At 35.3% G+C, this 26,483-nt stretch overlaps 1 protein-coding gene across 2 annotated transcripts in view; it reads left to right on the forward strand.

Moving 5' to 3' along the window:
* GUCY1A2 (guanylate cyclase 1 soluble subunit alpha 2) overlaps positions 1-3,790 on the forward strand; it is a 268,051-nt gene extending 264,261 nt beyond the window's left edge. For both annotated transcript variants that reach the window (XM_045556684.1, XM_045556686.1), the window contains one exon: positions 3,387-3,790. In XM_045556684.1, the coding sequence (XP_045412640.1) occupies positions 3,387-3,594 (208 nt within the window). In that variant the 3' untranslated portion in view covers positions 3,595-3,790. The remainder of the gene's footprint in view (positions 1-3,386) is intronic.
* Positions 3,791-26,483: the final 22,693 nt, after the last annotated feature.

The following is a 26,483-nucleotide window of genomic DNA, read 5'->3' on the forward strand; positions in this document are numbered from 1 at the left end:
ACACATATGTAGGTACACACACACACAAACATACACAAAGACTGTAAGAGGACTTAACTAACAATGGGAGAAAGGGAGATGGAAAATATATACGTGGGTGATATTTGGCTTAATGCATAGGAGAAAACTGAAGTCTCAGGTCCTACAGAAGAGAGTGCAGCTAGGAAACAAGTATATGCACTTTAAACCTAAATATCCTGCCCCATAAATACTATGACCAGAGGTAGGAAGGCACTTGTTCGGGTCCTAGTTCACAGAAGTCAATTAATAACTACCTGTTGACTGGCTCAATCTTTCCAAACAATTTCCTTCGAGCCTCTGATCAACAATTAGGACTCCACATTTGGTGCATTCCTCCTCCCTATTTTGTAAGTCTTCAAATTTATATCTCTTCCAGTTTGTTAGCCTCACCATGGTCTTTATGTTTTGCTATAATTGAGATTTTCTGTCAATGAAAAATAAAATTGGGGTTACATCTATAAATATATTTGTAAATGACTAAAAGAAGAGGGTAACATCCACTTCGGATGCCTGGACTTTTAAATAATTCACTGCATTTTGGCTAGGAGGAAATTCTTCACAGTGAATTGATCTCTTGACATTTTCAATAAAGCTCATATACTGTGCTAGAAATCAGAGACAACAGCTTTTATGAAATTTTATTTTTTTCACATAAACACTTTGGTATCAATAAACTAAATATGGTTTTAAATTTTGATAATAAAAATGAGAGAGTACATAACAATAAATTGATTCAAGCTCCTATGATATCCATGATTTAGCAGGCTTTGTGTATATGAACACTGAAGTGCAATATTCAGATGACTTCCAACAGGAAAATCTCAATGACTTACTGGGAGGTCTGTGAAGGAGGTCGAGAAAACATTTCACACAGCATGGCCGGTGATGATATGAATCATGGTGCCGAATAAATGATCAAATGTGTATACAGGGATTAGGAATTTAGACCTGATCACCCCAGAACTTCTGATCCCCTCTGAAGTGTTTTAAGTCCAAGTCCCTGGGCTGATTCTAAAGCTTTGCCTAACAATCCATTTCTTTAGTACTGTGAGACTGATCTAGAAGCTTAGCTTCTACCTAAATCTAAATTAATCCCCAGCGGCAATCCACAGCTGGTTAATATACAACCTGGGAGTTTCAGCAACATGTTCAATAAGTATTTGGAAGCCACACAAATCCTGGTCTACCTGCCTGTCACCCTGTCTCTGTTCAATAGTTTTTCTACAAATTTATTTTCAAAATAAAAATTCACTGCTGCTTTGGATCAAGCTTGTGCAGGAAGCTGGATACCACTGAGGTCCATGGATCTACTCCCATAGAGATACAGAAATGAAGCACTAAATGAATGTTTGTTGATTGATTAGCATCGTTGATTGACACCCACAGATTGCACAGTGATGACTGTTCTGTTTGAACTCAGCAAAATTATTGTGGAATTCACAGCCAAATTAAACTACTGTTTAGGAATTTTTACATTTTATTTCTGAAGTGACTAATTATATATTATACATGAAGGAAATTGACATCTGTGCAAATGAAAACTACCAATGACTTCCATTCTGATTGTCACAAATGCCCCACCTATACCTCAGTGTGGTTGTTTTGTGATGGAGAGCTATCTTTATGCAGTCTTATTATTTATCGTAGGGCTACGCTTGACTAAGTTAACAGATCTAGATCCCAGTGCCACTGCCTCTACTGTCTTGCTTTTTCCTTGAGCAAATCACTCCAACTTGTTCTGAACTCACTTTCACCCCCCATATATTTGGCATAGAAGAGCATTTTTTATAGCTTTTGCATAGGATTATGTTATGTGGATGAAATGAGATAAGGATTTTGAAAGAATTTTGAAATGTTAGAATGATCCTCGCTTCATGTTCCAAATTAATATAATCATTGTGTAATATTTTTTTTAAGGAATTGGCAATTAGAACTGTTCTTTTATCCTTTAGAAAACAAAATACTACAACTCTGGTTCATAAAAGTAAGTATAGACTGCTTATTTGTAACAGTTATTAGCACTGGCAGCTGTTTTTAGATAATATTTTTTTATCCATTAAGAAAGTTTGAGAAGAAATGAGTTGTTTTTCTTTTCCGTAGCATAGAGATAATCCTCACTGCTTATGTAATGTTCTTATATTTTCACACGTCCTTTGTTCTCCTTGTGCTCATTGGTTCCTTTTCCCCCAACCCATCTCCTGTACAGCATAACTTGTACCTGTTAACATTAATTAACCTGACTTAGGAAGATTAGTTGTTCTTGAGAAAAAGATAATGATTTTGACCCCATGAACCCTTTGATTATGTTGTTTTCCATATTCAGTTGTTGAAATTCTGCACATCTTAAGTAGCATCTTGTCCATGAAGGCTTTGTGTTCTTACTGCAAACATTTTTCCTCTTCTGGGCTTCTGCAGCTTTTTGTATCTACCTTTCTTATGGCATTAGCTTATTTTGTTTCATACTACTTTTACATTATTGTTTTTTGCTTGCTTATTGAGAGCTTTTTAAACTTCTTTTATTCTCTGCTTCTCTCCCTACTGACAAAACCATGAGCTTCTTAGATTGTGTTCTACGTATTAAATTCACAAGAGTGACTAGGAGGTTTTTCTTAGGCAATAAGAAGTAGTCCGTAAAGAGTTGTGGAACTAAATTGGATTGTTGGGCCACATTTTTAGAAATGGGTATCAAACCAAACTTTTCATGGAACTAGACAAGTTTAAAGAATAAACCTCCTCCAGTGTTACTGTTCTGAAAAAGAGTTTTGAAGTGTGACTGGAAGAGAAGAATTAAGCTGTTTGACCAATAAATGCTAGTGAGTTTGGGTAACATGTATGGCTATAAATCAGTAAGCATATATCACAGACACTTGGAGTCATGAAATGTTCTACAAAGTTAAATATTTGATTACTATGTTTGATACACAGGACACACATTTAAAGCTTATCAATAGTTTACCTAACATAAAAGAAGTACTCTAGAATTTGGACAGGTTTTAAAAACAGGATAAATCCTGCATATTTGAAATAAAACCTGTATTATGCAGTTTCCTTAGCCCTTTGTTTAGGGAAAAAAAATCAAATTTGAACAAATATTTTCAAGGAATGCTGTTTAGAAAGAAATCAAACTTGAACAAATATTTTCAAGTAGTACCACAAATGCTTTGTTTTTTATCATCATAACATGAATGGATTTTTCTTGATTTATAACATTCCCTAGTATTTGGAATCCTATGAAGGCCACACCTATTCAAACGAATAGGCTTTGTTCACATGAGCACAGTCACAGGTTTCCTGAGCCTTTAAACTTTCTGTCCATTATTTACATTTGCCCTGCCTATTTGATTCACATTATATTTTCTTCTTAGATTACTAAAACGAGAAGAAAGCTTCACATTCGTTCCTCGGTCCCGTGAAGAGCTTCCAGATAACTTTCCAAAGGAAATCCCTGGGATCTGCTATTTCCTCGAGGTAAGGACTGGGCCAAAGCAGCCAAAGCCTTCTCTTTCTTCATCAAGAATCAAAAAAGTTTCCTACAACATCGGCACCATGTTCCTCCGGGAGACAAGCCTCTGAGACCTGCTGCAGATCAAAGACTCCTCCAAAAAGCACAAGCCCAGAAGATGGGTCACGACAGGAGAGTGGAAAGAGATTGTTTCTCTTTCAGTTAGTGCTTTGTTGAAAACAAGCGGCGGAATTTCTGTGTTATGTCAGGCAATAATCATAGAAAATGTGGGTGACTGCTGCCAATCAAAAAGCTGGAGCATGAGGGGAAATAAGACGTGTCCATTCATGAGAGTGTTTTTGGTCATATATATATATATACATATATTTTAATTACAAGTATGGGCTCCCTTTCAAAACTAACCAAGAAATAGATTCTGTTTTCTTGTTTGTCACACATATAAGTATCTTTCCATATATATTTGTACCACTTTCGAGAGCCAGTTTTGATTATATATTCCTACATTTAGTGAGTTGGTAGGTGAGGAAGATTTTCTAATTTTCTTTTTCTGAACAGACATTTCATACATATATCATGGCAGTGTGGTAAACTTCCCAACCGGAAGAATTGTAACTCAGCAAAATATTTTAGGGATATTACCTATTTTTATACATGTCTCTTCTAGATAATTACATTTCACACAACATTATTAGATTTTTCCAAATCTCCTACTATATTGTTGGTATATTATGTAATGCTAACCTATTATTCTAATGTAGTTTCACTTATTTAGAGAGATTAGTGCTTGGACTGAGAATATACATACCAAGGATTTCAGATGCTGAGAAAGCATTATATGTCTGTTTAGTAAATATCATTTATATTTAATTAATGTAGCATGGAATCCAAAGGAAATGGAATTTCCTAATAGCAGATATACCTGTAACCAAGATTAAGGAAATGTTTCTTTTGCCATCTTCTAACAAACATCAGTTAAAATGATATGCTTTGCTACATTGGACCTTTTGCAACCTAGAACTTATAAATATATGTAGTTTTTGCAACATCAACCTGCATTCTAATAAGCAGCATTCTACCAAATGACATGTTGGTAACTCCCCTTTCCCTTCCCCAATTCATGCCTCCTAAGGGCTGACTGCCACTTGGAGAGCAAATTCCTGGATACCGGTGTTAGTGACAAATAGGTGTCAGCACATGTTGCCAAGAATGTTGTTTCTTCTTGTGTAACACAAAGCAAGGAAAACCCTGTATTTTATGGCACTGAGATTTTTGTTTAAAAATGTCCTGCAGTTTGATTGATGCGGCTTTTAAATTCAGTGAATGGTCTTCCTGAACACTGAAGTAAGTTTAACGTTCAGAACTAGTAACCACTGTAGCTACAGATAGATTTCCATCGCATGTTCTGCTAAAATGAAGACCTGCTCCCATTAATCAATGCTGCATGAAAATGTTATTATTGGCTCACACTAAAATTAGGTGCACAGTGTATCCAGAGTTGTTTCAGATCAGATATAAAACCTAAGTTTCTATTGAGGTTAATGAGCTGGAAGCATTTGTTTCCTTGAAACCTTGGAGTGGTCATTTTCTTACTCGTTGGTAGCTCATGTCTACTGAATGCAATATATTTCTTTTCTGTTCAGGGATTTTGGCTGTATTATGATTTGGTTATGACATAACTCAGCTAAGAAGTATATTAACTAATTTTCAATGTAGTCTGTGAGGCTGAATGTTTTTGTATTCTCTAAGTGTGTGGCTAGAAAACATTTAAAATATGCAAATATTTGTTATAATCATGATCCCTTTTATAATTTGAGCCTGTTCTCACCCTGGGGTTTATGAGGATACTAGCGTAACACTTTTTATGTGGAGAAAAGAGGACGCAGACCCTGAGCTCTCTAAACCCCTGCCTGACCCCTCTTCCCTGGGCCTATGTCTCTGTTTTTAACTACATGGGGGAGAGAAGGCCAAGATTTATAGGAGGCTACATGTAGGCCGAGGACAGGGTATTCTCATGGGAGTAATTACACACAAAGAAATCTCTTCAGGGTACTGGATGATTAACCCACTTCCTCCACAGGGGACGGTGGGGAGGTTTACAGCTAGTGTGGACAGAGCAGTCTGGGAGCAACTCAATCCTCATGGTGATACTAGAAAATGCCTTAGCAATGTTGATGGGCTTCTAATAGCATGGGACATGGGGAGAGAACCAAGCTCACTGAAATCATTTCCGCTTATTCTGTGCAGTAATGTAGAGCTTATTAGGATATATTAAATCAACACACATTTTGGTGATAAACAATGTGTTCTGTAACATAAACAGAGGGACTTCCAGGAACCATCCAATGTATTTCTCTGTCTTTTGTAAAGATTTGTCTAAGCAACTATACTAAACACATGGTTATTCTCTCTGTACTTAAGAATATCTATGGGAAACATATTTTAAAAGCATCATTGGAAATCCACTCCATTATCTGGTAATTGGTGATAGGGTTTGAGAGAAGGATTGTATATATACATTCAATTCATCAAAAAAATCACAAAATCTGTATTAGTTTGTATAACTTTACTTAGAGAACTAGCCATTTACATTGTCACCAATGTCACACTGAATAACATGCCAGAGATCTCTTATATGTCACCAACAGGAAGTAAACTCTATTTTTCATACAGTATAATCTAAATGTATTTTGGAAGCTATTGTCTGAGGCAATGGTCTAATCTATTATCATTTTTCCAACCTATTACAGTTGATTATTATAGTTACACTGTTGCTGAATGTGTTTGTAAGGTACTATACAAAATGTCTGTTCATTCTAGCTGCAGTCACGGAAGTTAGAAGCTGCAAAAAAGCATTGTATTTTTGTTTGTCCTACACAATGCAGTCCACATATTCTCTCTTAAGAATTGTGACTGTAACAATGTGGTGGCATTTGGTATTTCATTTGACTAATATCTATACAGTATTCTCACTTCCTTAAAAAGTATTTCATACAGCATGCATTTTAGCATGGCAGTTAAAAGGAATTTAAATGATGTTCCCTTAGAAACCAAGCAGTTGGGGAAATGACTTTAACCCACTGTAAAAGGAATACTTTGAAGCATAATTTGGCACCTACAGTTCCTGTATTTTAATGTTTTCTTAAGCAGCTAATTTGAAGAAGGCAGCTTATGCCTATCTGTCAGTAGCAAAGGTTCACATTAGCATGAGGATAATCTGGAGGAAAGGAATGCCATCACCTGCAAATAAATCAGTTATCTAACAAAACCAGAATCCCCCAATATTTACTCAAAATGTACTGCACAGTATCTGCTTTGCGAACCTTAATAATTAGGTAACATTGGCCATAATAAAAAGAATAATAATAAGAGAAAAAGAAACATATTTAGTTGAATCTCTTGGCTGTGTAATGTAGGGAAAGGGAAGAAGACATAGCTTCTGGGTGACATGGGACCCAACCGTCTAAAACTGCCTCTGTATTAATCTCTTATCTTATATTTCAAATTATTTTGGGTTTCCTTTTTAATATCTGGTTATGTGTTGAATCTAGTGAGCTGTGACCTATTGTGACTTTGAGACAGACATCCATGCCTGAGACTTGAGAGCGGGTCTGTGGATTCAGCACTTCAAATGATAATTCAGTCTCACACTTCTTCCTCTTGTCCAGTGACAATGGTACCAAGATACAGTGTTTCATTGTGAAAGTGTGAAAGTGTGTGCCCTTCCAGGAAAAACAGAGCAAAATGAGACAATAACAACTTAAACAAAATCTCATTCACAAGGACAGCAAGGCTTTTAAATTTGCAAATTCCTCCAAAGAGTTCCAGCAATAACACAAAATTAAATTGATGGCTACAAAAGGCAAAGCCATGGAGAATTTGGAAACCCCCCAGGCTCTGTGTTCTGTACAGAAACACATTGCTGCCGAATGAAATAGTGTATCTTAAGTTGTGATGTATCAAGAGGGAGCTCAAGATTATGACTATCATTACATTTATTTGTTAAAGGCTCCTTGGGTTCCTGATTTGCCAAGGGCAGGTGTTGTGGATGATTAGGAGAGTAAAACTTCTACATACAGGTTTCTGTCTTGTCATGCATTTTGAGCACGACTTAGCCCATCCCAGACCCTCTCTTCCTCCATGCTATTACTGGAAACCATCTATCACTAGAAACCCCTGAAGCCTGGCCCCATCAAGCATCATTCTCTCTTCTGATCCTGGCACAGCCATGGAAAGGGTTGCTGATGCCTAATTCAGGTAGATAGGAATGCCCACACAGGGCCAGGCCTGAGTAACAGTGCACTTCCAGAGTGAACTAACCATTGTAAGATGTGCTGGGGCATTGCTTACATCTGCAGCTTCTACCTCTGCTCTTTCTTCAAAACACAATCTAAGTCCAAGTGCTTCGTGTAACTTCACTGAATGTACTTTGGAATTAATCATACATGACTCTGAATAGACTTTGGGTGGCACCAGATGCCTTTCAGCCAACAAGACCTAGACACTCAAGTCCAAGAACCAAGCCCCATATCATAACTTAGTAGTTTTCATTATTAGATTGTAATTGCAGACCTTCAACTACAAAAATTATGTCATTTCAAAGGCTTCTATAAGCATAGATTATTAGATATAGCCCAAAATCATGATACGTGAGAGACTGAGCTATTAAATTTTAGCATATTCCAAGGCTGAATAATGGTTTTATGGGCAACTCTTGATATGAATATACCTAAATCACAACCAGCTGGTTTAACATACACATAAATTGTGTTCACATGATTGAACAAACTTTATTGTTAAATAGGTAAATTGACACCAGCTGTGGACTCAATTTCAGGATCCTCATGGTGGCAAATGAAGAGCAGTCACTGATTTTATATGCAGATTAGCATAATCTTATCAGTCTATATATATTGAGATAGTGTGCAAAATTCCTTCCTCACACTTGATTCATACAATTAAAACCTAAGTATTACTGTTCTTCCACCTTTCTGTTTCCTTCCTTCTTTCCTTTTTTCCTTTCTCCTTTCCTTTCATTAAAAAAAAGTCATTGATACATTCATAACATGGGAAGAATCACTGCTAATCTTATATTGTAAAAGAGTTTTATAAAGTGATGAATATTCTTAGTTTTTGTATGTGTGTGTGCGTATGTGTTTATTGAACGTAGATGTTACACGATTAAAAGGAATAACCTTTCTGGAAGGACTTGAGAATGTAGAGAGGTAAAGTTTGTGTCTTGATAGCTAATACGTTGTAACCAGATCACAGCTTCAGTTAAGCACCTCATTACCATCCCATCCTTATTAAGAAATGACCTAGTTCAATGGTTCAACTCATCTACTTGTAAGTAACTGGCTGTCTTCGTAAGAATTACCTGGGGAGTTTTATGAATACAAATCGCTAGGTTTTACCTTCAGAGATTTGGATTGAGTAGGTAGGACCTAGGAATTTGTATTCAGGAAATCACTCTAAGTAATGCTAATATTCAGCCAGACTTGGGAATTGTTGAAGAGTATTCAGATAATCCCAATTACCAGGAGTAAATACAAGTAGAATGAGATGATATTATTTCACATGTAGTTATTCTGAGAAGTTAAATACTCTGGGCTTCATACCATTATTGCTGTCACAGTTTTATAATTTTAGCTTTAGTTTCCAATTTGTAGTCTACTTTTTGAACATAAGTCTTCAAACTTATTAGAGATAGATGTCATCACTGATAAGCATGAGGGATGAATATTGCTCACTATAGGGCTATTAGGCATACTAGATACGGTAGCATTTCCTTAGTTACTGCCAAAGATGTGCAGTATATCATAACATCTGCTGATCCTCACAACTGAGGTATAAACTATGAACTCTAGGATACAGAAGCAAATGTCAAAGTGACAGCCTTACTTCGGAATGCTTTGATTTTTGTTTTGAAAAGACACCAATTTAATACTTAGTCTCACTATGGACTTTTCACGTTGAATCATACATTCATCTAAAAGTGATTTCCTAGCAATACCTTATAACAACCTTTCAAGCAATAATTTAAGCCATAGTGATGATGCCATATGAAACTTGTATTTCTGAGCATTTCATAGAAACCTTGGGGAAATAGAGACATGCTTTATACAAGCAATAATATAGCTGGCGTGGACTTTTTAAAGATATTCACTAATCTATAGCAAAATGAGCAGCAAATGATGACTCAGATAAAAAAAATATCTGAGCAAATGATATGCTTAATCTATCTCAGAAGTTATTCATTTGCAAACAATAAAAACTATCTAAGCAGATGACATGCTTAATCTATCTCAGAAGTTATTCATCTGCAAACATGCTATAATTAGTATACTCCTATCAGATTATTTCTCATGTACAGTTTTTTAAATACCTATCATAATTTGATTTCTATTCTTTTGAAAGAGATCTGTGTGTTATTTGTAATGTCGCCTAAATCTTTGGATCTTAGTATATAATAGCAAGGGGGAAGTTAAGGATGGATCAATGAGTAAAAGTAGATCATAGGTTGGAGGAGGTGATTGAGAAAGTAGGCTTTGCAAAAATATAGACGGGTCTTGGGGCAAATTAACTAATTCAAGTGTTGGTTTGATAAAGTCTTGGAAAATAAAAGAGTAAAGATAAAAAGAGCTCATTACCACTGTTTTCTATGACAGCTACACGAATGTTTAGTAAGTATAATAGTATTTTGACTTCAGAATATGGTTGAAGTCATGCATAGAATAATTAATACATGTCTGGAAATGATTATGCAGATTTCAAAATGAATAACTCAAATTTTTAGTCCTCTTGAAATATAATTTTACTCAAATGTGGCATAGTCAATAATAATCAGTTCTTGAATAGTTATATTTACTCTTCCACCATTAAGAATAATGTGTTAGGATGACAGTTAAAAGAAACTGGTAAATTTATGGTGTACTGAACACTGTCTAAACATAAGATTATTATTTAGCTTATAAATTTAGGATCCATTCCTAAGCATCTAACTAGGATTACAGCTCCTTTTGATGCCTAGTGAGCTAAACTCTCCTCTAATCATGAATCTGAACCTATTAGGATGGTGGGTGGATTTGCTAGTATTTTATCTCTACCTTCCTATTACTCATAACAAAACTTAGCATCCTCCTGCCCACAATTTGGAAATTCCCCTATCCAAATCAAGCAGGATTGTTAATTCACTGAGAAGGTTTTGACAATTATACTGTTGCATATCACTGGATCCTTAAGCCCTTAATAAGAATGTTTTTGAGTGTCAATAAATAATGGAAAATGTTTAATTTAAATCTTTTACATTACACCGAATTTATCCTCCCAGTTAATCCATCTAGTTGCTGATCTGACCGTTCTCAACATTAGACTTAAGTACTGTTGCTTATTATTTGAAAGCAGAAAAGAGAGGAAAAACTAAATGGCAAGCCTGAATAATAGCTTGTTTTTGATTCTTTTGATACATAGTTTTTGAATGAAGGAATCAGTTTATATTCAATCTTCTTCTGTTATCTTTTCACTATTTGGAGATAAAGAAGTCATTCCACTTAACATATTTTTACTGTGGTCTGTTAAATGTCATTCAATCTAAGTTGAACGGAAAAGTAATAATTGGGGTATCATCAGAAATGTACAAAATTGTTTCTTCGTACCACCTCACTTCCTAATCTCTTGCATTTTGCTGCCTGGCAGTTACACATCAGATTCAGGACAAAGGGACAGATGGAGGGAGTAGGGTGAGCAGGAGCTTTAGATGAGATTCAGATAAGATTTAATGTTTTTCTTCAGGAAGGTATGGAGACTCTTAAAGGAGATGCAGTTGCCACAATAGACACCTCTGGTTTAATGAAAGCCAAGTGATTTATTTGACTACCGGTCACTCATTTTTAAAAAATGAGGAAGAAAAAAAATTAGATACCTTCACAAGCCATTTTTAGTTTTCTTAGGAGATAGTGCCAACCTCTCAGCAGCTGCACATCTCAGTGAAGCTGAGATAGAAGCTCACAGAGCTATAAATAGAAACTCTTTGAAGGTGGCAGATAGAACTAGTTTTGGTTACAATGAGGAAGGTAAATGAAAGTGTCAGAACATCTGGGTTGAAGGAACAAAGAAAGCCAAATACCAGCTCTGCCACATGCCACAGAAAAGCCTGCTAAACTTAGTACAGAAAAACAGACTATCAATGAGCAAGTGATATTACAACAAAACTTTTTTTTCCATTTATAACATGCCTGGCTGAGCTAGCATTCAGTGAGAAGAATATAATTTTGTTTTATGTATCCTTTTTTTATTGTTGTTGATCTGACATTATAGAAATTGCATCTTTCCTTCTTTGGGAAATTTAATCACAAAGGATAGGAAATATTTATTTTGTGTCCTGAAATTTGTAAAAGCATTTTGGGGGCTATACTTTATTCCACATTCTTCTTCATACTCTTCTCCAATTGGGCTTTGGCTGCTAACAAAACAAGCGTTCAACTTTAGAGTAGAGAGATGCTTATCCATCGCTTAAACGGTGCACCAGAGCATTTGAGCTGGGGAGAGAATCACCCCACAGCATTTGATGGCATTCTGTGGAAGAGATGAAGATTTACTCTCAGTCTTCTCAAATTAAAAGTAGTTAGGTAGTCTCTTATCGTCATTCAAAGATTTTTCACTTACGTATAACTGGTTAATTCATGCAGGGTTTGTTTAGAACAGAAACATTAAAAGAAGGAGACAAATTTGAACAATATTAAATGAAATTATCAATTAGAAAAATAATTTAGGACAAAGATTGATCATCTTGAGATAGTCAGCTTAGTTAGATCCAAAACTCAAAATGTTGGAGGCTTTTAAAAGTTTTCTAAATGTATCAAGTTCTTCAACAATGAGAAAGAAAATTAATTTTGTTTCTGGATTCCTTAGGAAAAAATCCTCTGGTAATGACACCTAACTATAAATTACATTTAAATGATTTTTCTTCATATTTTCTGTTTGTTACAGAAAAAAAAAGATGTCATTGAGCCACGGTTTGCAAATTTGACAATATTCTTTTACATAAAAAATTTAAACTCTTTTTAATAACAAGGGTTAAGGATAACAGTCAAATAATACTGTATTCAAGTTTGTCCACATTAGGATACGGAGCAAAGCATCTCAAACTTCTCAGAATAAAATTTAAGTCAAAGCCAATCTATGTTCAAATCATTTGAACAACATATAAATATTTCTGCATCACCTCTGACTAACAAGAACCTATGCATTTCCACACCTAATCAAGCCTCAGTTCCTAGAGCAATTCTACTTTTATGAACTCCCAGGAAGCATTCCTTTATAGTCAACATCACAAACTTTCAAGGCTAGCAGATGAATGTGACTATCTTCTGAGACTGGGGTAACCTGGATCTGCATGTTTGTGTATAACCATCTGAAGGGCTTCCCCTTTTTTTTAGCCTTTTAAGTTAAAATCTCCATAAAATGAAGCAAAATATTGAAGCAGCCAGTTGATTGATTAACAACAGGAAATCTTCCCTCTAAATGTTATTGGTATAAATGACCACATTGCAACCATGGCCTCTCAGTTAAATTGTTTTAGAATTCTTTGAATAGAAAGTATTCTCAAGAAGAACAAATTATCTCTGATGTAGATCCAAGTCTAGCCAAGAAGGTCTAGATAAACTAGAGAATAGTATAATTATCTAAAGTAATTCAAGGCAAATTTTAGAAAAAAAATTTTTTTTTTTTTTTGGAGACAGGGTCTTGCTCTATTACCTGAGCTAGAGTGCAGTGCCATCATCATAGCTCACTGCAGCCTCAAACTCCTGGGCTCCAACCATCCTCCTGCCTCAGCTTCCCAAGTAGCTGAGACTACCAGTAACCACCACCATGCCTGGCTAATTTTTCTATTTTGGGGTTTTTCTGTTTGTTTGTTTTGGTAGAGACAGGGTCTTGCTATGTTGCTCAGGCTGGTCTTGAACTCCTGGCCTCAAGTGATCCTTCCACCTCAGTCTCCCAATGTGTTAGTATTACAGGCCTGAGCCACTTTAATTTTTGCTCTTGTATAAAAAGAATTATTACTGGAAGGCAGCCAAAGTTATTATTCCTATTTTTTTAAATTTGTTTCACGTGTGTCACCAGGCACTTGTAAAATCCATCCCTTTCATGTGTTATGTAGCTCAATGACCTGGACTAGTGGGTGCTCATTGCTTTTTCTTTTGATCTTTAAAAACACTTTCAATCTGTCTAAAAAAAATTCGCCTGCTAAAAAACGCAAATGATTACCTGACTATAAGAGGTGTCTTATTTTATGATCACATATTAAACATTTACTTGAATTCAGCTGGAATGCAACATAGAGAAAGAAAGGGACACCAGTAGGGAAGATGAAAAGAAACACAAAAATCAAACTTTACCTACATTTAAATGCTGTCGGTAGCCCAACAGTGTTAACCTAAATGAAAGCTGAAAATGGATGGCAGGGATAACTGATTATAGATTTTTAAACAGGAATCATATTCAATAGAATGTCATAAAATGACAGAATGTCAGAAAATTCAACAAGCCAAAACCTTAATAAAATAAACAAGAAACTTAATAAATTCACTAATCAGAGGGAATATTAGTTCAAAAAAAAGGACAAAAAGAAAAAAAAAAGTTCTCACATTATAACTGCTCACCAGTGCAGAGTTTGTTTCCTGTTGGGAAAATCTGGCACTATATCTTCAAGCAATATTTGCTGCATGATCTAATTTAAATATTACTATAGACTTTATGCTAATGAGAAATCATATAAGAGTCCAAATATCAAGTGTGGCTCTAACTTGAATATCAATAAATTTTGGTATTCTTTCTGAATAAGACTCTTGATGATTGTAAAATGAATGAGTTGTATATATAGATTTTATGTGTAGTAAACTATTTAGGCCTTTAAAGCTTGTTAACATCCTTAGCACCTTTTTCTCATTCTTTCTTGTCTTCCCTGCCTCCCCCTTCCTTTCTTCCTTCCTTCCCTCCTTCTTCCCTTCCTTTCTTCCTTTCTCCTTCCTTCCCTCCCTCCCTCTCTCCCTCCCTTACTTCCTTTCTTCCTTCCCTCCATTCTCCCTTTCTTTATTTCTTTCTAGGTGTTATAAGGTACATGACAATAGTATTTCACTATTTTGACTGGGCCTTCCCTTTTAAACTTTTGCATGCCTGAACATGTTATGGATTTGTGAGACAAGGGAAAGAAGGTAGCTCATACACATAGATCATTTGGGGACAGAAGTGCCTGAGAGGGTTGGGACTTTGGCTCCCAAGGGCTTTGTCAGTCAAGAGAAACATGGGTCTACAAAAACACATATGTGTTCTTTTTTGCTGAATTTAAACACTTTTTCAAGAAGTATCAGGGTCAATCTTTTTGGACAATCTCCTTTTCTGGCTCCTACAAATGGCTTACTTTAGAAAAATCTTGTTTCCAAATAGTCAGTTTTTTATGTGAGTATCACACTGCTAAAGATTGAAATAGAAAAGATGTTTTTTCTACTTGTAGGAAAATTGTTTTCTGAAAACTACTTCCCAATAAGGCAGATACACCAAATTCGACTTGGTTTTACTGGCTCTTTATCTAGAGATAGCTGATGCACTGTCTTGTTTCCTGGGTACCCCTCTGAACTCAGCGTGGTGTAGTATGGTGTTTTGAGTTCTTTTTAGAAGATTTGAAAACATTTGCCATCAATTTTATAAATCTACTCTATTGAAAAAGCAATATACAATGTATTCTATAGGTCTTAGCTCTATGCCTTTGAATTTTTAACATATATTCAGATAGCTGTTTTTAACTACAATGTTGATGTATTCACCAGAATTAACAAATTGCCATGTTATTAAATACAAAGAGACATAGCGTGGGGTCATTTTATAACACATCAAGGGATCAATCATTTACAAATCCCAATCCAAAGCTATTTTGTTTTCAGGGAAAATTAAATCATTTCTAGCAGAGTATTTGATTCATAAGGGAAAATAAGTCAAATATCTTATTTAAGAGTAATAATAAGGAAGACAGAAGAGTATGTTCTTCTATTTTAGGTACTTCCTATTGACGTTGTAATAATTTGAATAAGTCTTAAACAAGATTTAAAGAATCTTTACTCTCCAAATGGAAAATTTTATTTTTTTTATGTTTTTTATGTTAGTGCTTTAATATTGTATTCAAACCACTTAAGTTGTCTTCATGATATGTTCGTGTTATTAATAGAATATCACATAGAAATAACACAGCTTTTTCCCTCTCTGAAAAGATATGCTTCAATAAGTTAAATATCCTTTGAATTTTGGTTCCTATTTCTTATTTGGACTTCTTTGTTATGCACTTCAGAGGTCTTAAACTCTAGCAGATCAAGGAGTCAAAGAAGGGTTTGAAATACTCAGAAGAATTAAAAACTTCAAAGGGGAAGAATTTATCTGTTAATCTACTTTTATTTATTCCATACTGACTAATTTATTTGAAATTATGGAAAAAAAAGCAGCTACCATATAAATTGGTGACTATGAAAATACTGATTATTTTCTTCCTGTGATTTTTAGTGTAAGAAAGCCTTTGTCTTGAAATGGCAGACAATTACAATACTTGTTCAGATGAAGAGCCATTTTTATTTCTTTAGGGAAATATTTTTAATAATGATTGTAAAAACAGAATAAATACAGTTGAGGAAAACAGAAAAAATTTAGATGAAATTTGAATAGCTGTGATCCTTAATCCCATTTTTCCCTCTATTTGGTTGCCTTCTACTGAGTTGATATCCAAGACCCAGATCTGCAAAATTTACAAGCTACTAATTCATTGCCTCCTTTAAGAATTTGGAAAAAAATTACTCTGACTGTAAGGAAATTGATTCACATTATCATGGCAGGTTATTACTACTAGGGAAATCAGGTTAGGTTCAAATAGAAAAATGGTCCATGGAGAGAAATACTTTCTGATTTTTCTTAGAGTTGGATGAACAGCTTTTTCTTCATTTAAAAAAAAAAAAATCCTCCCGAGAGTTTTGCCTTGGAAAAAGTCTAAAGTTTTATAACAGCTGCCTGTGGCTACATTATAACTTTGGTAATCAAGTGACAATACTGTCTCATTATGGTTTTAAAATGTACCGATCAAGTGCATTCCAGAAAAAATACATATCATTCTTCATTTCAAAATCAACCTACCTGAATTCTGACTCTTCAACTGTGAGTAGCCATTTTTTAAAACCAAAGGGTATCATTTCCAAAATACTACTTTAGATATCAAACGTAATCCTACTTATTTCAATGCACAAAATAAACAGCCAATGCATTTCCATTAAACATTCAGGCACTATATAATAATAAATAGGTTTCCCTCATTTAATATAAACACAGCTATAATGTGCTAGGCCTTCATTAGCTTTCTCTGCATGGGGTGGTTTTTATTTAACCTGAATTATTAAAATAACCTGAATTATCTTAACATTTTGGCTAATTTGTTTGCTGTAATTTCAAATTTCATAAGTCTAAATTTTTAGTTTGGCTTGCAATGTAAATTATATTGTACATCTCTTTTGCTATCAGATTTAGTTTGTGAATAATTTCTTTTAAAAATCTAGTTATCACAAACTTAAATTACATCATCAAATAATGCCAAGTAAATATATTAAAATATATGTAGAGCATGGTTAAATTGCACATATTTTGAAATGTCAAGCTATTTTTTATTTTTAAAAAAATGAATGCATCTCTTAAACCTGTACCATTAATTTTAAAAAGTTTCATTTCGTATTTCATATTATATTTTAAAATATTTTCCTTTATCCAGTAGTACAGGTTTAGAGAAACTTTTTCCGATTGAAATGATAAAATATGCCTCATTTCACTAGAATTTTAAGAATAATATAATAGTACATGTAAAAGTATGTAAACACAGGATTATGAACATCCACTGTATCTTCATTGTTTTTCGTGTAACACCACTTTTTACTCATTTTCTTATCTTATTTGTAGCTATTCTAAATCATGCACAATGTAAATAGTATGTTTTATGATACAAAATGTCTTTGTATTTACAGACTGCAGAACAAGGTGGATTTGTATATGAAAAATGAGTGATGGAAACCTGAGATTCTTATAACACAAAGTGGAAATGATAGTTGTGTGTTATAGTTACATAACTCATTACAAAACTGTCTAGTCAAGTCATGCATTTATTTACCCTATAAGTCCAAACTGTCACTTATAAAATATTTAAATCAATAAATGATACCATAAAAAGAGTCTGCAGATTCTTTTCAGCATATTTTTTTCACTCTGTGAATGACAATGACTAAGCATGTGAATGAATAATAAATGAAACCATGGGGAAACAAATAAGTAATGGAATGGAGTGTACATAATACATTACCTTTTTTAAATTGATGCATAATAGATGTACATAGCTTCAGGTGACATGTGATAATTTAATAAATCCATATAATTTATAATGGTTAAATCAGTATACTTGGGATATCCATCACATAATACATCATCTTTAAGGCTGAAGATGATGCTACTGATGCAATAGTAGGCTGAGCCCATTTGGAATTATTTTTATAGCATGAAATCTCTCTTTAATCATCTCACAAAACCTAATAGCACAGCCATGATTACTGTGGTTATATGTACTATAAATACATACGACACAGAGAAGGCATAATTCACCTGTCTTATGACTAGACAGTTGCTTCTCTGAAGGGACAAACTGAGAAAAGGTATCATATTACTGTCATAATTAAATAAATGTCAATTAAATGCCCACCTGAGTATCTGCCAGGGCACCACCCAACAGTTAAATGAGACACAACACATACCTACAAGACCATTGTATTCCAATGTTCCCATACTCCAGCAGATTATGTATAAAAATAGTCAAGTCATCTTGGTTATTTTATTGGTCCTCTCTTCCATAGTCATTTAGTCTCAACCATAAAAACCCATTTCTACCTATTGTTAGTAGTTCTCAAGGGAGTCTTCATCCCGTGTTCATGAACACAGCTGTTCTCATCTTCTGCTTTGTCTTCATGTTGATATCTGCTGCTCAGAAGCCATTCCTGAGAACCACTTCCCTGATCATAACAGAATTGATACTGAGGAGGTAAAAGAAGTAGAGGAAACATTTAATGAGTAGTCCTTAAAGGGTAATCACTGTAAAATTGCTTTATGTATATTTTCTTAATTAATTTTTGATAATCCTATGAAAATCTGATGTCTTCATTTTAGAGGTAAGAAAATTTAAGCATAGAGAGAGAGAAACATAAGTTGTCCATGGCTTGGTTGCCAATGTACTGCCTTGCTTTGATACTATTACCAATTAGGCAAGGCAGTAGCTACTTAAAATATGGTTAATGAGGCTAAAGTCTACCTTTTGTTAATAATTTGAACTTTTAAGGACTTAACTACAAGGCAGGCTGGATATTGTGCTCAGGATGAACTGGAAATTATTTTGGTGAAGAACTAGTAGTTTCTGCCACAGTTGCTCTTCTGGTTGTCAAATAGTGATTTGCACAGTTTCTCCCACATGTAGAATGCCTTCAGGTCCCTGTGCAAGGGAGACAACATAGAGTATCTTACAGTTCAAACATTCAGCTCAAGTGCAGATACTCTGGGTAATGTGTGGTCATGTCCGTCATCACCTGGCCACTTAGGAACCTAAGCACAGGTTGTCTGCTTCCTCCCTCTCCATCTGCCCCTATTATAAATATATGTGTGTGTGCATATTCACACAGATAGAGAGATGAGAGAGACAAAGACAAGATAATTACATAATTTCAATTAAAAATGTCATGGAAGAAAGAAAAAACACATTGCAATTCTCTAGGTCATAGCATGATGGGCAGTTACTATGAAATCCCTGCCCTGGCTCTATTCTCTAGGAGGAATCATTGTCTATGGCGCCTACCTCCATCTGCAACCCTTGTCTCCATTTGCTGGGAGGTTCTTACTTGTTCACTACATTCCATGGCTGCATCTGAAGTGGGTATTAGGAAACATGCCCTCCTTGGGAGTTTTATAGCTTTCACAGTCCACTCCCAGCTAGCACACGTTTTTGGCTGAAGCATTAATCTGGACTCACATGCTTTTCCAGGATAGGATCATATTTGTCTTTTGTTGTTGGACAAAACAATCCACTCAAAACTTAAAAGTCTTCTGATCTACTTTCTTCTAGTCAGTTCCACCTGAGAGCATCTAAGCCAAGGTACTCTCTTAAAGTATTTATTCCTACCCTCTTTCTTTGTCCCCAAGATTGTCCTTTAACCTCGTGGCAGCCACTTCAATGTCACACAGAACCGGAAAGAAGGCTTGGGAGGGGAGGCAGCACTTTTACTCTGGTCTTTGCCACAGAGCTGAGTCTCGCTGCTAAAATGAGAGGTCTTAATGGGTCCCTATTGTGTCTTTTTCAGTTCTGTCTCCTTTTAATGGAGTACACAAGTCATTGGCATTCTCCACATTATGCCTGAAAACAACCCAGGTCTGTCCTAAACTCACTTTCTTGTCGTACCTTTCCTGATACAGCAAGAAGCAGCCAACACACCAATACACACTGATATTCTCGTTCCCCTCAGCCACTGCCCTAGACTGTAGACTCTGAGATCACTTGAGGTTATCCAAGGTCAACAGTTTTATTATACTAAGTGTTTTATTACCACCTAGCATATACCCTATTCTTTTCCTTCTGAGAAATCCCCAAATCACCTCTAAGCCCTTACCACAGAGTTTAGGCTTTTTTTTTTTTCCAGTGGCATCCATCTTCAAGGCTTTGTATTCTGCACATTAGTTAGGATAGGATAGGCTGCACTTACAAAAAATCTAAATAGGCAAAGACCTCATGCAATGAATGTATATTTCCCACTCATACATCAGGCCAGAAAGTTTCTAGGTTGGAGTAAAACTTCTTTATGCTATTATTTAGGGACACAGGCTGATGAGGACTCTACCTGGCAGGCTTTTATAGGCCAGGTTTGGTAACAGCATAGATCACTTTTACCCACATTCCTGCCTCCAGACTCAGTCATACAACCACACTGACTACAAGAGAGATGGTAAAGACACTCCAGTTGCATACCTAGTGTTAAAGAGAAATCTTTCATGACACTTTCTAAAGACAGCAAGGCAGACTTTATTTGTGGGATACTGCAATGGGGTTTTCCAGTAGGGGAGAGAGATTGGTCTCAACTCCAGCTCCAACAAGAACTCATGGGGATTTATAACCAAGGAGCAGGGTCCGGGTCAGTGAAGGGAAAATTTCTAAGAGGAAACATCTGATCAGATCCCAAGGGTGGGGAAATTTTCTTAGCAGCATTCATGTTAAAATTGGACTAAGCAGGCCAAGGACAGAGCCCAAGTTAAGGGCCTGGTCAGACAGAGAACTCAGAGGAGTCTGATTCAGGTTTGGTCAAGGAGAGAGTTAGAAAAAGAGTAACAATTTTGGAAGACAGCTAGCCATTTCTGCCACAACTCTATTTTTTTATTCGGAGATTATTTATTATCTTATTCTTAGAAACACTAGGCTTCAGGCTATATCTCCCTATTTAAAACAGAGCTGTATCATTCAAAAATCATAATTGTAATATTAGCTGTGAGATTGTCTTAGTTCTCTAATTCCCATGGACAGAGACATTCTATCCAATCCCCCTAATAAAACATACTAACTAGACCACAGATTCCCACAAGTTTCCTAGATTCCTCTTGTGTGATCTCTACTAATCAGGAAGGGAATCCCTTGCAAAGTATCTTCATCACCATGATCAAGTAAGAGGATGGAGGACAACTTACATTCCTTAGGAGACAAAGCCTCCCCATCACTACTCCCTCCCACTCCCAAGTATGTGCCAGGCACTATGTGAAAGGGGGCTGATGATCTAGTAGAATAGAAGAGTTGGTATACGCAAAGTACCAAAAGAGGGATCCCTGTATTAGAATCACAATGAGCAAGACAAGGGAAGTAAGAGACCCTTAATCACCCAATCCTGGACAGATTGAACAGTTTTGGGTTTTCAGTGTTGGCCTTCAAGCCTAGAACATTTTCCATTATGAAAAGGCCAAGCCTATAGGATTTCAATTTAAAATACAGAAGTTAGGTAGAAGCACTCCGTCAGATTTTTACAGAATTTATGCCTTTTAGTTGAAGCTTATGATCACAGAAACAGATGTGCAAAGAAGCAAGCACAAGTTAGTTTGTGTGGGATATCAGGAATTATACAGACCTGGTGTCAAACCCAGATATGCAATTTATTAGCTAGGAAACTATAAGAAACTACCTCTATATATAATTTGACGATTGTACTTTACTCAACCCAGATTTCCATTGAAGGAAACTCTTTTTCCTTCCCTCTTACTACATCCCAACCTGAGAAAACTGTCATGAGTCTTTTTTTTAGAAAACATGAAACTCTTTCAGATACTATTAATTTCCTTATTTTAGCATGTAATGTAGCTAATGTTCTCACTTCAAAGAAGGCAATGACTTACACTTTAAAATGTTCTTTGATGCTAGATATGTGACTAATAACTTTTGTCTCTCAATGCAGAATGCTTGAGGGGCCAACTTAAAATCACATGTTCTGTTTTTAAATTACAAAGGAATGGGAGGGAATATGTTAATTTTACATGAATTCTGTGCAAAACTTTTTGACAGCATTAGTGATTCAGGTCGCCTCAGTCTGAGGAATCCTCATTAAGTTTGTTTTTATTGTTGTAATACCAAAAAGCTAACTATCTGAGATTAGACCAAGATTAGATCAAGTACATCTCTTTCCAAAGACTAAGATTTCAATATTGGCTGTCTTTAAATTACAATCTCTTATTTATATGATGCCCTTTATATAACTAAATAAATGTTGAATAGTAGAAAGTTGCTGAGAGTACATTCATTGGAATATAGTTGCAGTTTAGTGCTCTAACTTTCTCTCTCTTAATGGTCTCTGGATCTAACTCTTAATCAAATATATATTTGATTTAAATATTTTGCATTATCTTACACATCATATCACTATGTTCTTGGCTTTAATATATTAATATCAATGCACTTCTGCTGGATAAATGCTAAATGTCTAGATACTCAATTATGTTAAATGTATCACAAGGAAAGGACACCTCTTCAATAAATAGTGCTGGGAAAACTAGATATTCATATGCAGAAGAATAAAACTAGACATCACCATATACATAAATCAACTTAAAATAAATTAAAGACCTAAATGTAAGACCCACAACTATAAAACTACTAGAAGAAAACATAAAGGAAATGCTTCAGGACATTGGTCTAAAGATTTTATGAGTCAGACTTCAAGATCATGATCAACAAAAACAAAAATAGACAAATGGGCCTATGTTAAACTAAAAAGCTTCTGAACAGCAAAGGAAACAATCAACATAGTGAAAAGACAACCTGTAGAATGGGAGAAAATATTTGCAAACTATACATCCAACAAGAGACTAATATCCAGAATATATGAGAAACACAAACAACTCAACACAAAAAGACTAATAATATGATTTAAAAATGAGCAAAGGACATGAATAGACATTTAAAAAACTACACATGGACAAGTATATGAAAAAATGTTTGACATTACTAATCATTAGGGAAATGCAAATCAAAACCACAATGAGATATCATCTCACCCCAGTTATAATGGTGTTTATCAAAAATATAAAAAATAACAAATGCTGGCAGGAATACAGAAAAAAGAAAACTTTAATACACTGTTGGTGGAAATAGAAATTAGTACAGATACAATTATCTCTTACCTAGACAATGCTTCACAAGCACTGGTCCATGGAGTAACACTTGTTTGTAGAAACTTCTTTGTTCATGAAAAAATGAAAAAGAAAAAAAAATTGTTGTGAAGCTAAATCAATTCAATCTGAAAAGCTGTTTTTAATTTAGAGATTAAGTAAGAGAAAACCCAATTTAGCTGCATCGAGGGGCATTGTTGACAGTAGGAGTTTACTTTTTATAATTATTTACTTTGCAAGAATACTTTCCCCATGTCTGGAACTACCTAGAGAATATTTATCCATTCTTCAGAATGACCACTATCATCTCATCCTTTACAGAATTTGCCTATGTACCTCCCCAACACCCTTTAATGCCACTGTGGGGTACTACTGGAACGAAGTTATTCCAGCCTCAAGAATCTAAAACAGAACAGAACCATTATTCATTAATAGCCAAAGATGGAAAAGCAAGTGTGTCTTTTTAGATAGGTATATTGACAAGTAACAGAAAATCCAACTCAACAGCCTTTTTTAAATTAAAGAAGACTTACAGGCTCATAGAACTAAGAATTTAGATGTGGTATAAAGAGACTGTTTAGCTGTGATTCCACCCTCTTTTGCATGTTGGCTTGGTCCTCAGATTGGCTTCCCTTGTGGACATAAAATGGCTTTGGTAGTATTTTTATTCAGTCATTGAAGGAAGAGAAGACCCTTTCCCTGTCTGGATTATGTTCTGTACAGATGTGAAGGCTGCAACAGACCTAAAGCAATTGCTTTGAGCTGAGGGATATCATTCTCTCACTGGTGAAGAACCCACCGTGGTTTAAGAGGTAGCAAATTATACTGTTAGTTTATGGCAATAAATAAACATCCATATAGCTTTTGGCTGTTATCCAAGGGAGAAGGGTGGAGTGGATATAAAATATTTCAGGATGATTTAATCTGTCTGTGAGCCACCTAGAATTTGCAACCTATTTTAGACATAATCAGTATTCCATTGTTGCTAATTCAATGTATTAGAGATATTTGCATTTTTAAAGTAGGAATCAACGGCAGTGGTGAAATAGTACATAGAAGGTAGCATTATTGGATAAGGATAGTTCCTAAAATCCTGTAAGTCATAGCATGTAGATAGCCTTCTGCTTTGTGTATGCATAAAGATAGCTCTATGACCAGACAAAATGTAATGTAAGCTTTAATATCACTGCTAAATCATGCCTCTTTTAAATTATTAACTGTATTGACAATAGGGACTTTAGGATAGACTTTACCATGTGAGGAGATATTAAAGTTTTAATTTACACAGATTTTTTAAAGGCTCTCTGTCTCTCTCTCCCTCTCCCTCTCTCCCTTTCTTCTGCCCTCGTCATTCACCTGGAAGGACTCCTATATGCTCTCTGGAAGGAGGTTCATGATCAGTGGTAATACTGAATTTGTGGGGACCCTATATAGTTAGAAGACTGATTTTTCTCCTTGGGGATGACAGGTAGAACACTTCATTATCAAGAGGCCTCATTAAGATAATGCAACTCTGAGCTTATTAGTGCTAATGTAAGAGGGTGAGAAGTGATTTAAGCTCCTGATACAGACTAAGTAACACATTAAATGTAGAGCAAGACTTTCAGCCAGTTAAGAGAATAAAGAAATCTCCAAAGAACTTTTGCTCTTCTCCTTTGTTATGTGCAATTAATCAAGACTCACAGGTAAGGAAAAATTTAAATGGCCACCTAATCCACCCACCACCTCAAGACACAATGACTAGAGCCCACTGCACATAATGACAGTGGCCCCACATGCAGGTCACCAACAGAAGTTGACAAGTCACCCTCAAGCTCAGTGGCTGATTCTTGCATGTCTTTATACCCTACAGGGGTTTCTTAAGGCTGAGTCTAATTTGTTTCATCTAAGTAACTTCTCTTTCAAAGTTTTCCAGGTGAACAAGGACTATGGTTATTAATAAATTCAGACTATGTGTTAGATCCCATGTCATGTTCCTTATTTCATCCTCATTTTAATTTTACCAGGTGAGTATTTATTATCTGTCAAAAAAAGAAACATAAAGGATTAGCAAGTTTTCCAAAATCACCTGACAGATTACAGAGCTAACCATTAAATTTAGTATTCTTCTCTATATTTCTCTAACATTTCCAGGGAACACTACATCTTTCCTTTTGGTATTTTTCTCTGTCCTAAAATCAACTCCAGTTTTCCTCGTCTTACATTACAGAGCTTACATTGCAACATTTGAATGATATATGTTAATTTTTCATTGTCTTTCTACAGGTTCTCACATTTGTTCATTAAGTCATCAAATATTTACTAAACATAAACTTTGTGCCTGGAACTGTGCTAGCCTTTTGACTATCATGAGTCATATACATGTTTCCTCCCATGAAGGAGCTATATAAATTGCAGAGGATACAAAGATTCATCAGAACTGCACAATCAAATGTATAAATGCAAATTGTGAATATGATGTGGGAAACTTACAAAGTACTTTGATACATACAATAAGGATGAAGAAAGAAATCGCTGCAGATGTAACTTTTGAGCTGAAATCTGAAGGGTGAATAGAGTTCTACAGAAAATAGTAGGGTGAGACTCCTACCTCCAGCACTGTAGCAGAGGAGAAAACCTGAAAATGCCCCTCTACAAAATAATTTAGTATACAAGAAGGTAAGAGGACAAACTAGAAGCCAAAAAGTAAGAGGAACACTTGAAGTGAAGCTTCAGAAGCCCTGTGGTGGTATGGGAAAGGAGAGAAAGAAGATGGTTGTTGATTTCATTAAACAAGAAACTTTCATACCTAAAAGGTTATGAGATAATAGACCACAGGGAATTGGAAATCCTCAGGAGAAATCTAAGACTCATATGGGGTTACACTGTCAGTAAAAAGATGAGCTAACAAAACAAAAAAACAAAACAAAACAAAATCCACCCTCTCCTGGCAAGTTGCTTGGAGGAAATTTTTCTGCCTCTGTATAGCTCAGGCGAGACAAAAATAATAGTTTCCCCTAAGATTTGATGACCACAGACCAGAGTTAGGATCTTTAAATTTTACTGCCACAAAAAGTTTCCCTACGCTGCTGAAATTCCTTATGTGCCTAGCAAAAAAAAAAAAATGCAAAGTATCTCCAGAGAGCCACTACTTCAACCCAGAAAAAATAGATGCCTAAAGATAAAGCACTATCAAATATTAGCTCACAATCTAAAATTTCAGAACATAGAAGCAGAGAAAAAACTGTCACCAGAAAAAGAAACAAATAAACAA

The sequence above is a fragment of the Lemur catta genome, chromosome 7, assembly GCF_020740605.2.
Source record: "Lemur catta isolate mLemCat1 chromosome 7, mLemCat1.pri, whole genome shotgun sequence".
NCBI classification, from domain to species: Eukaryota; Metazoa; Chordata; class Mammalia; order Primates; family Lemuridae; genus Lemur; species Lemur catta.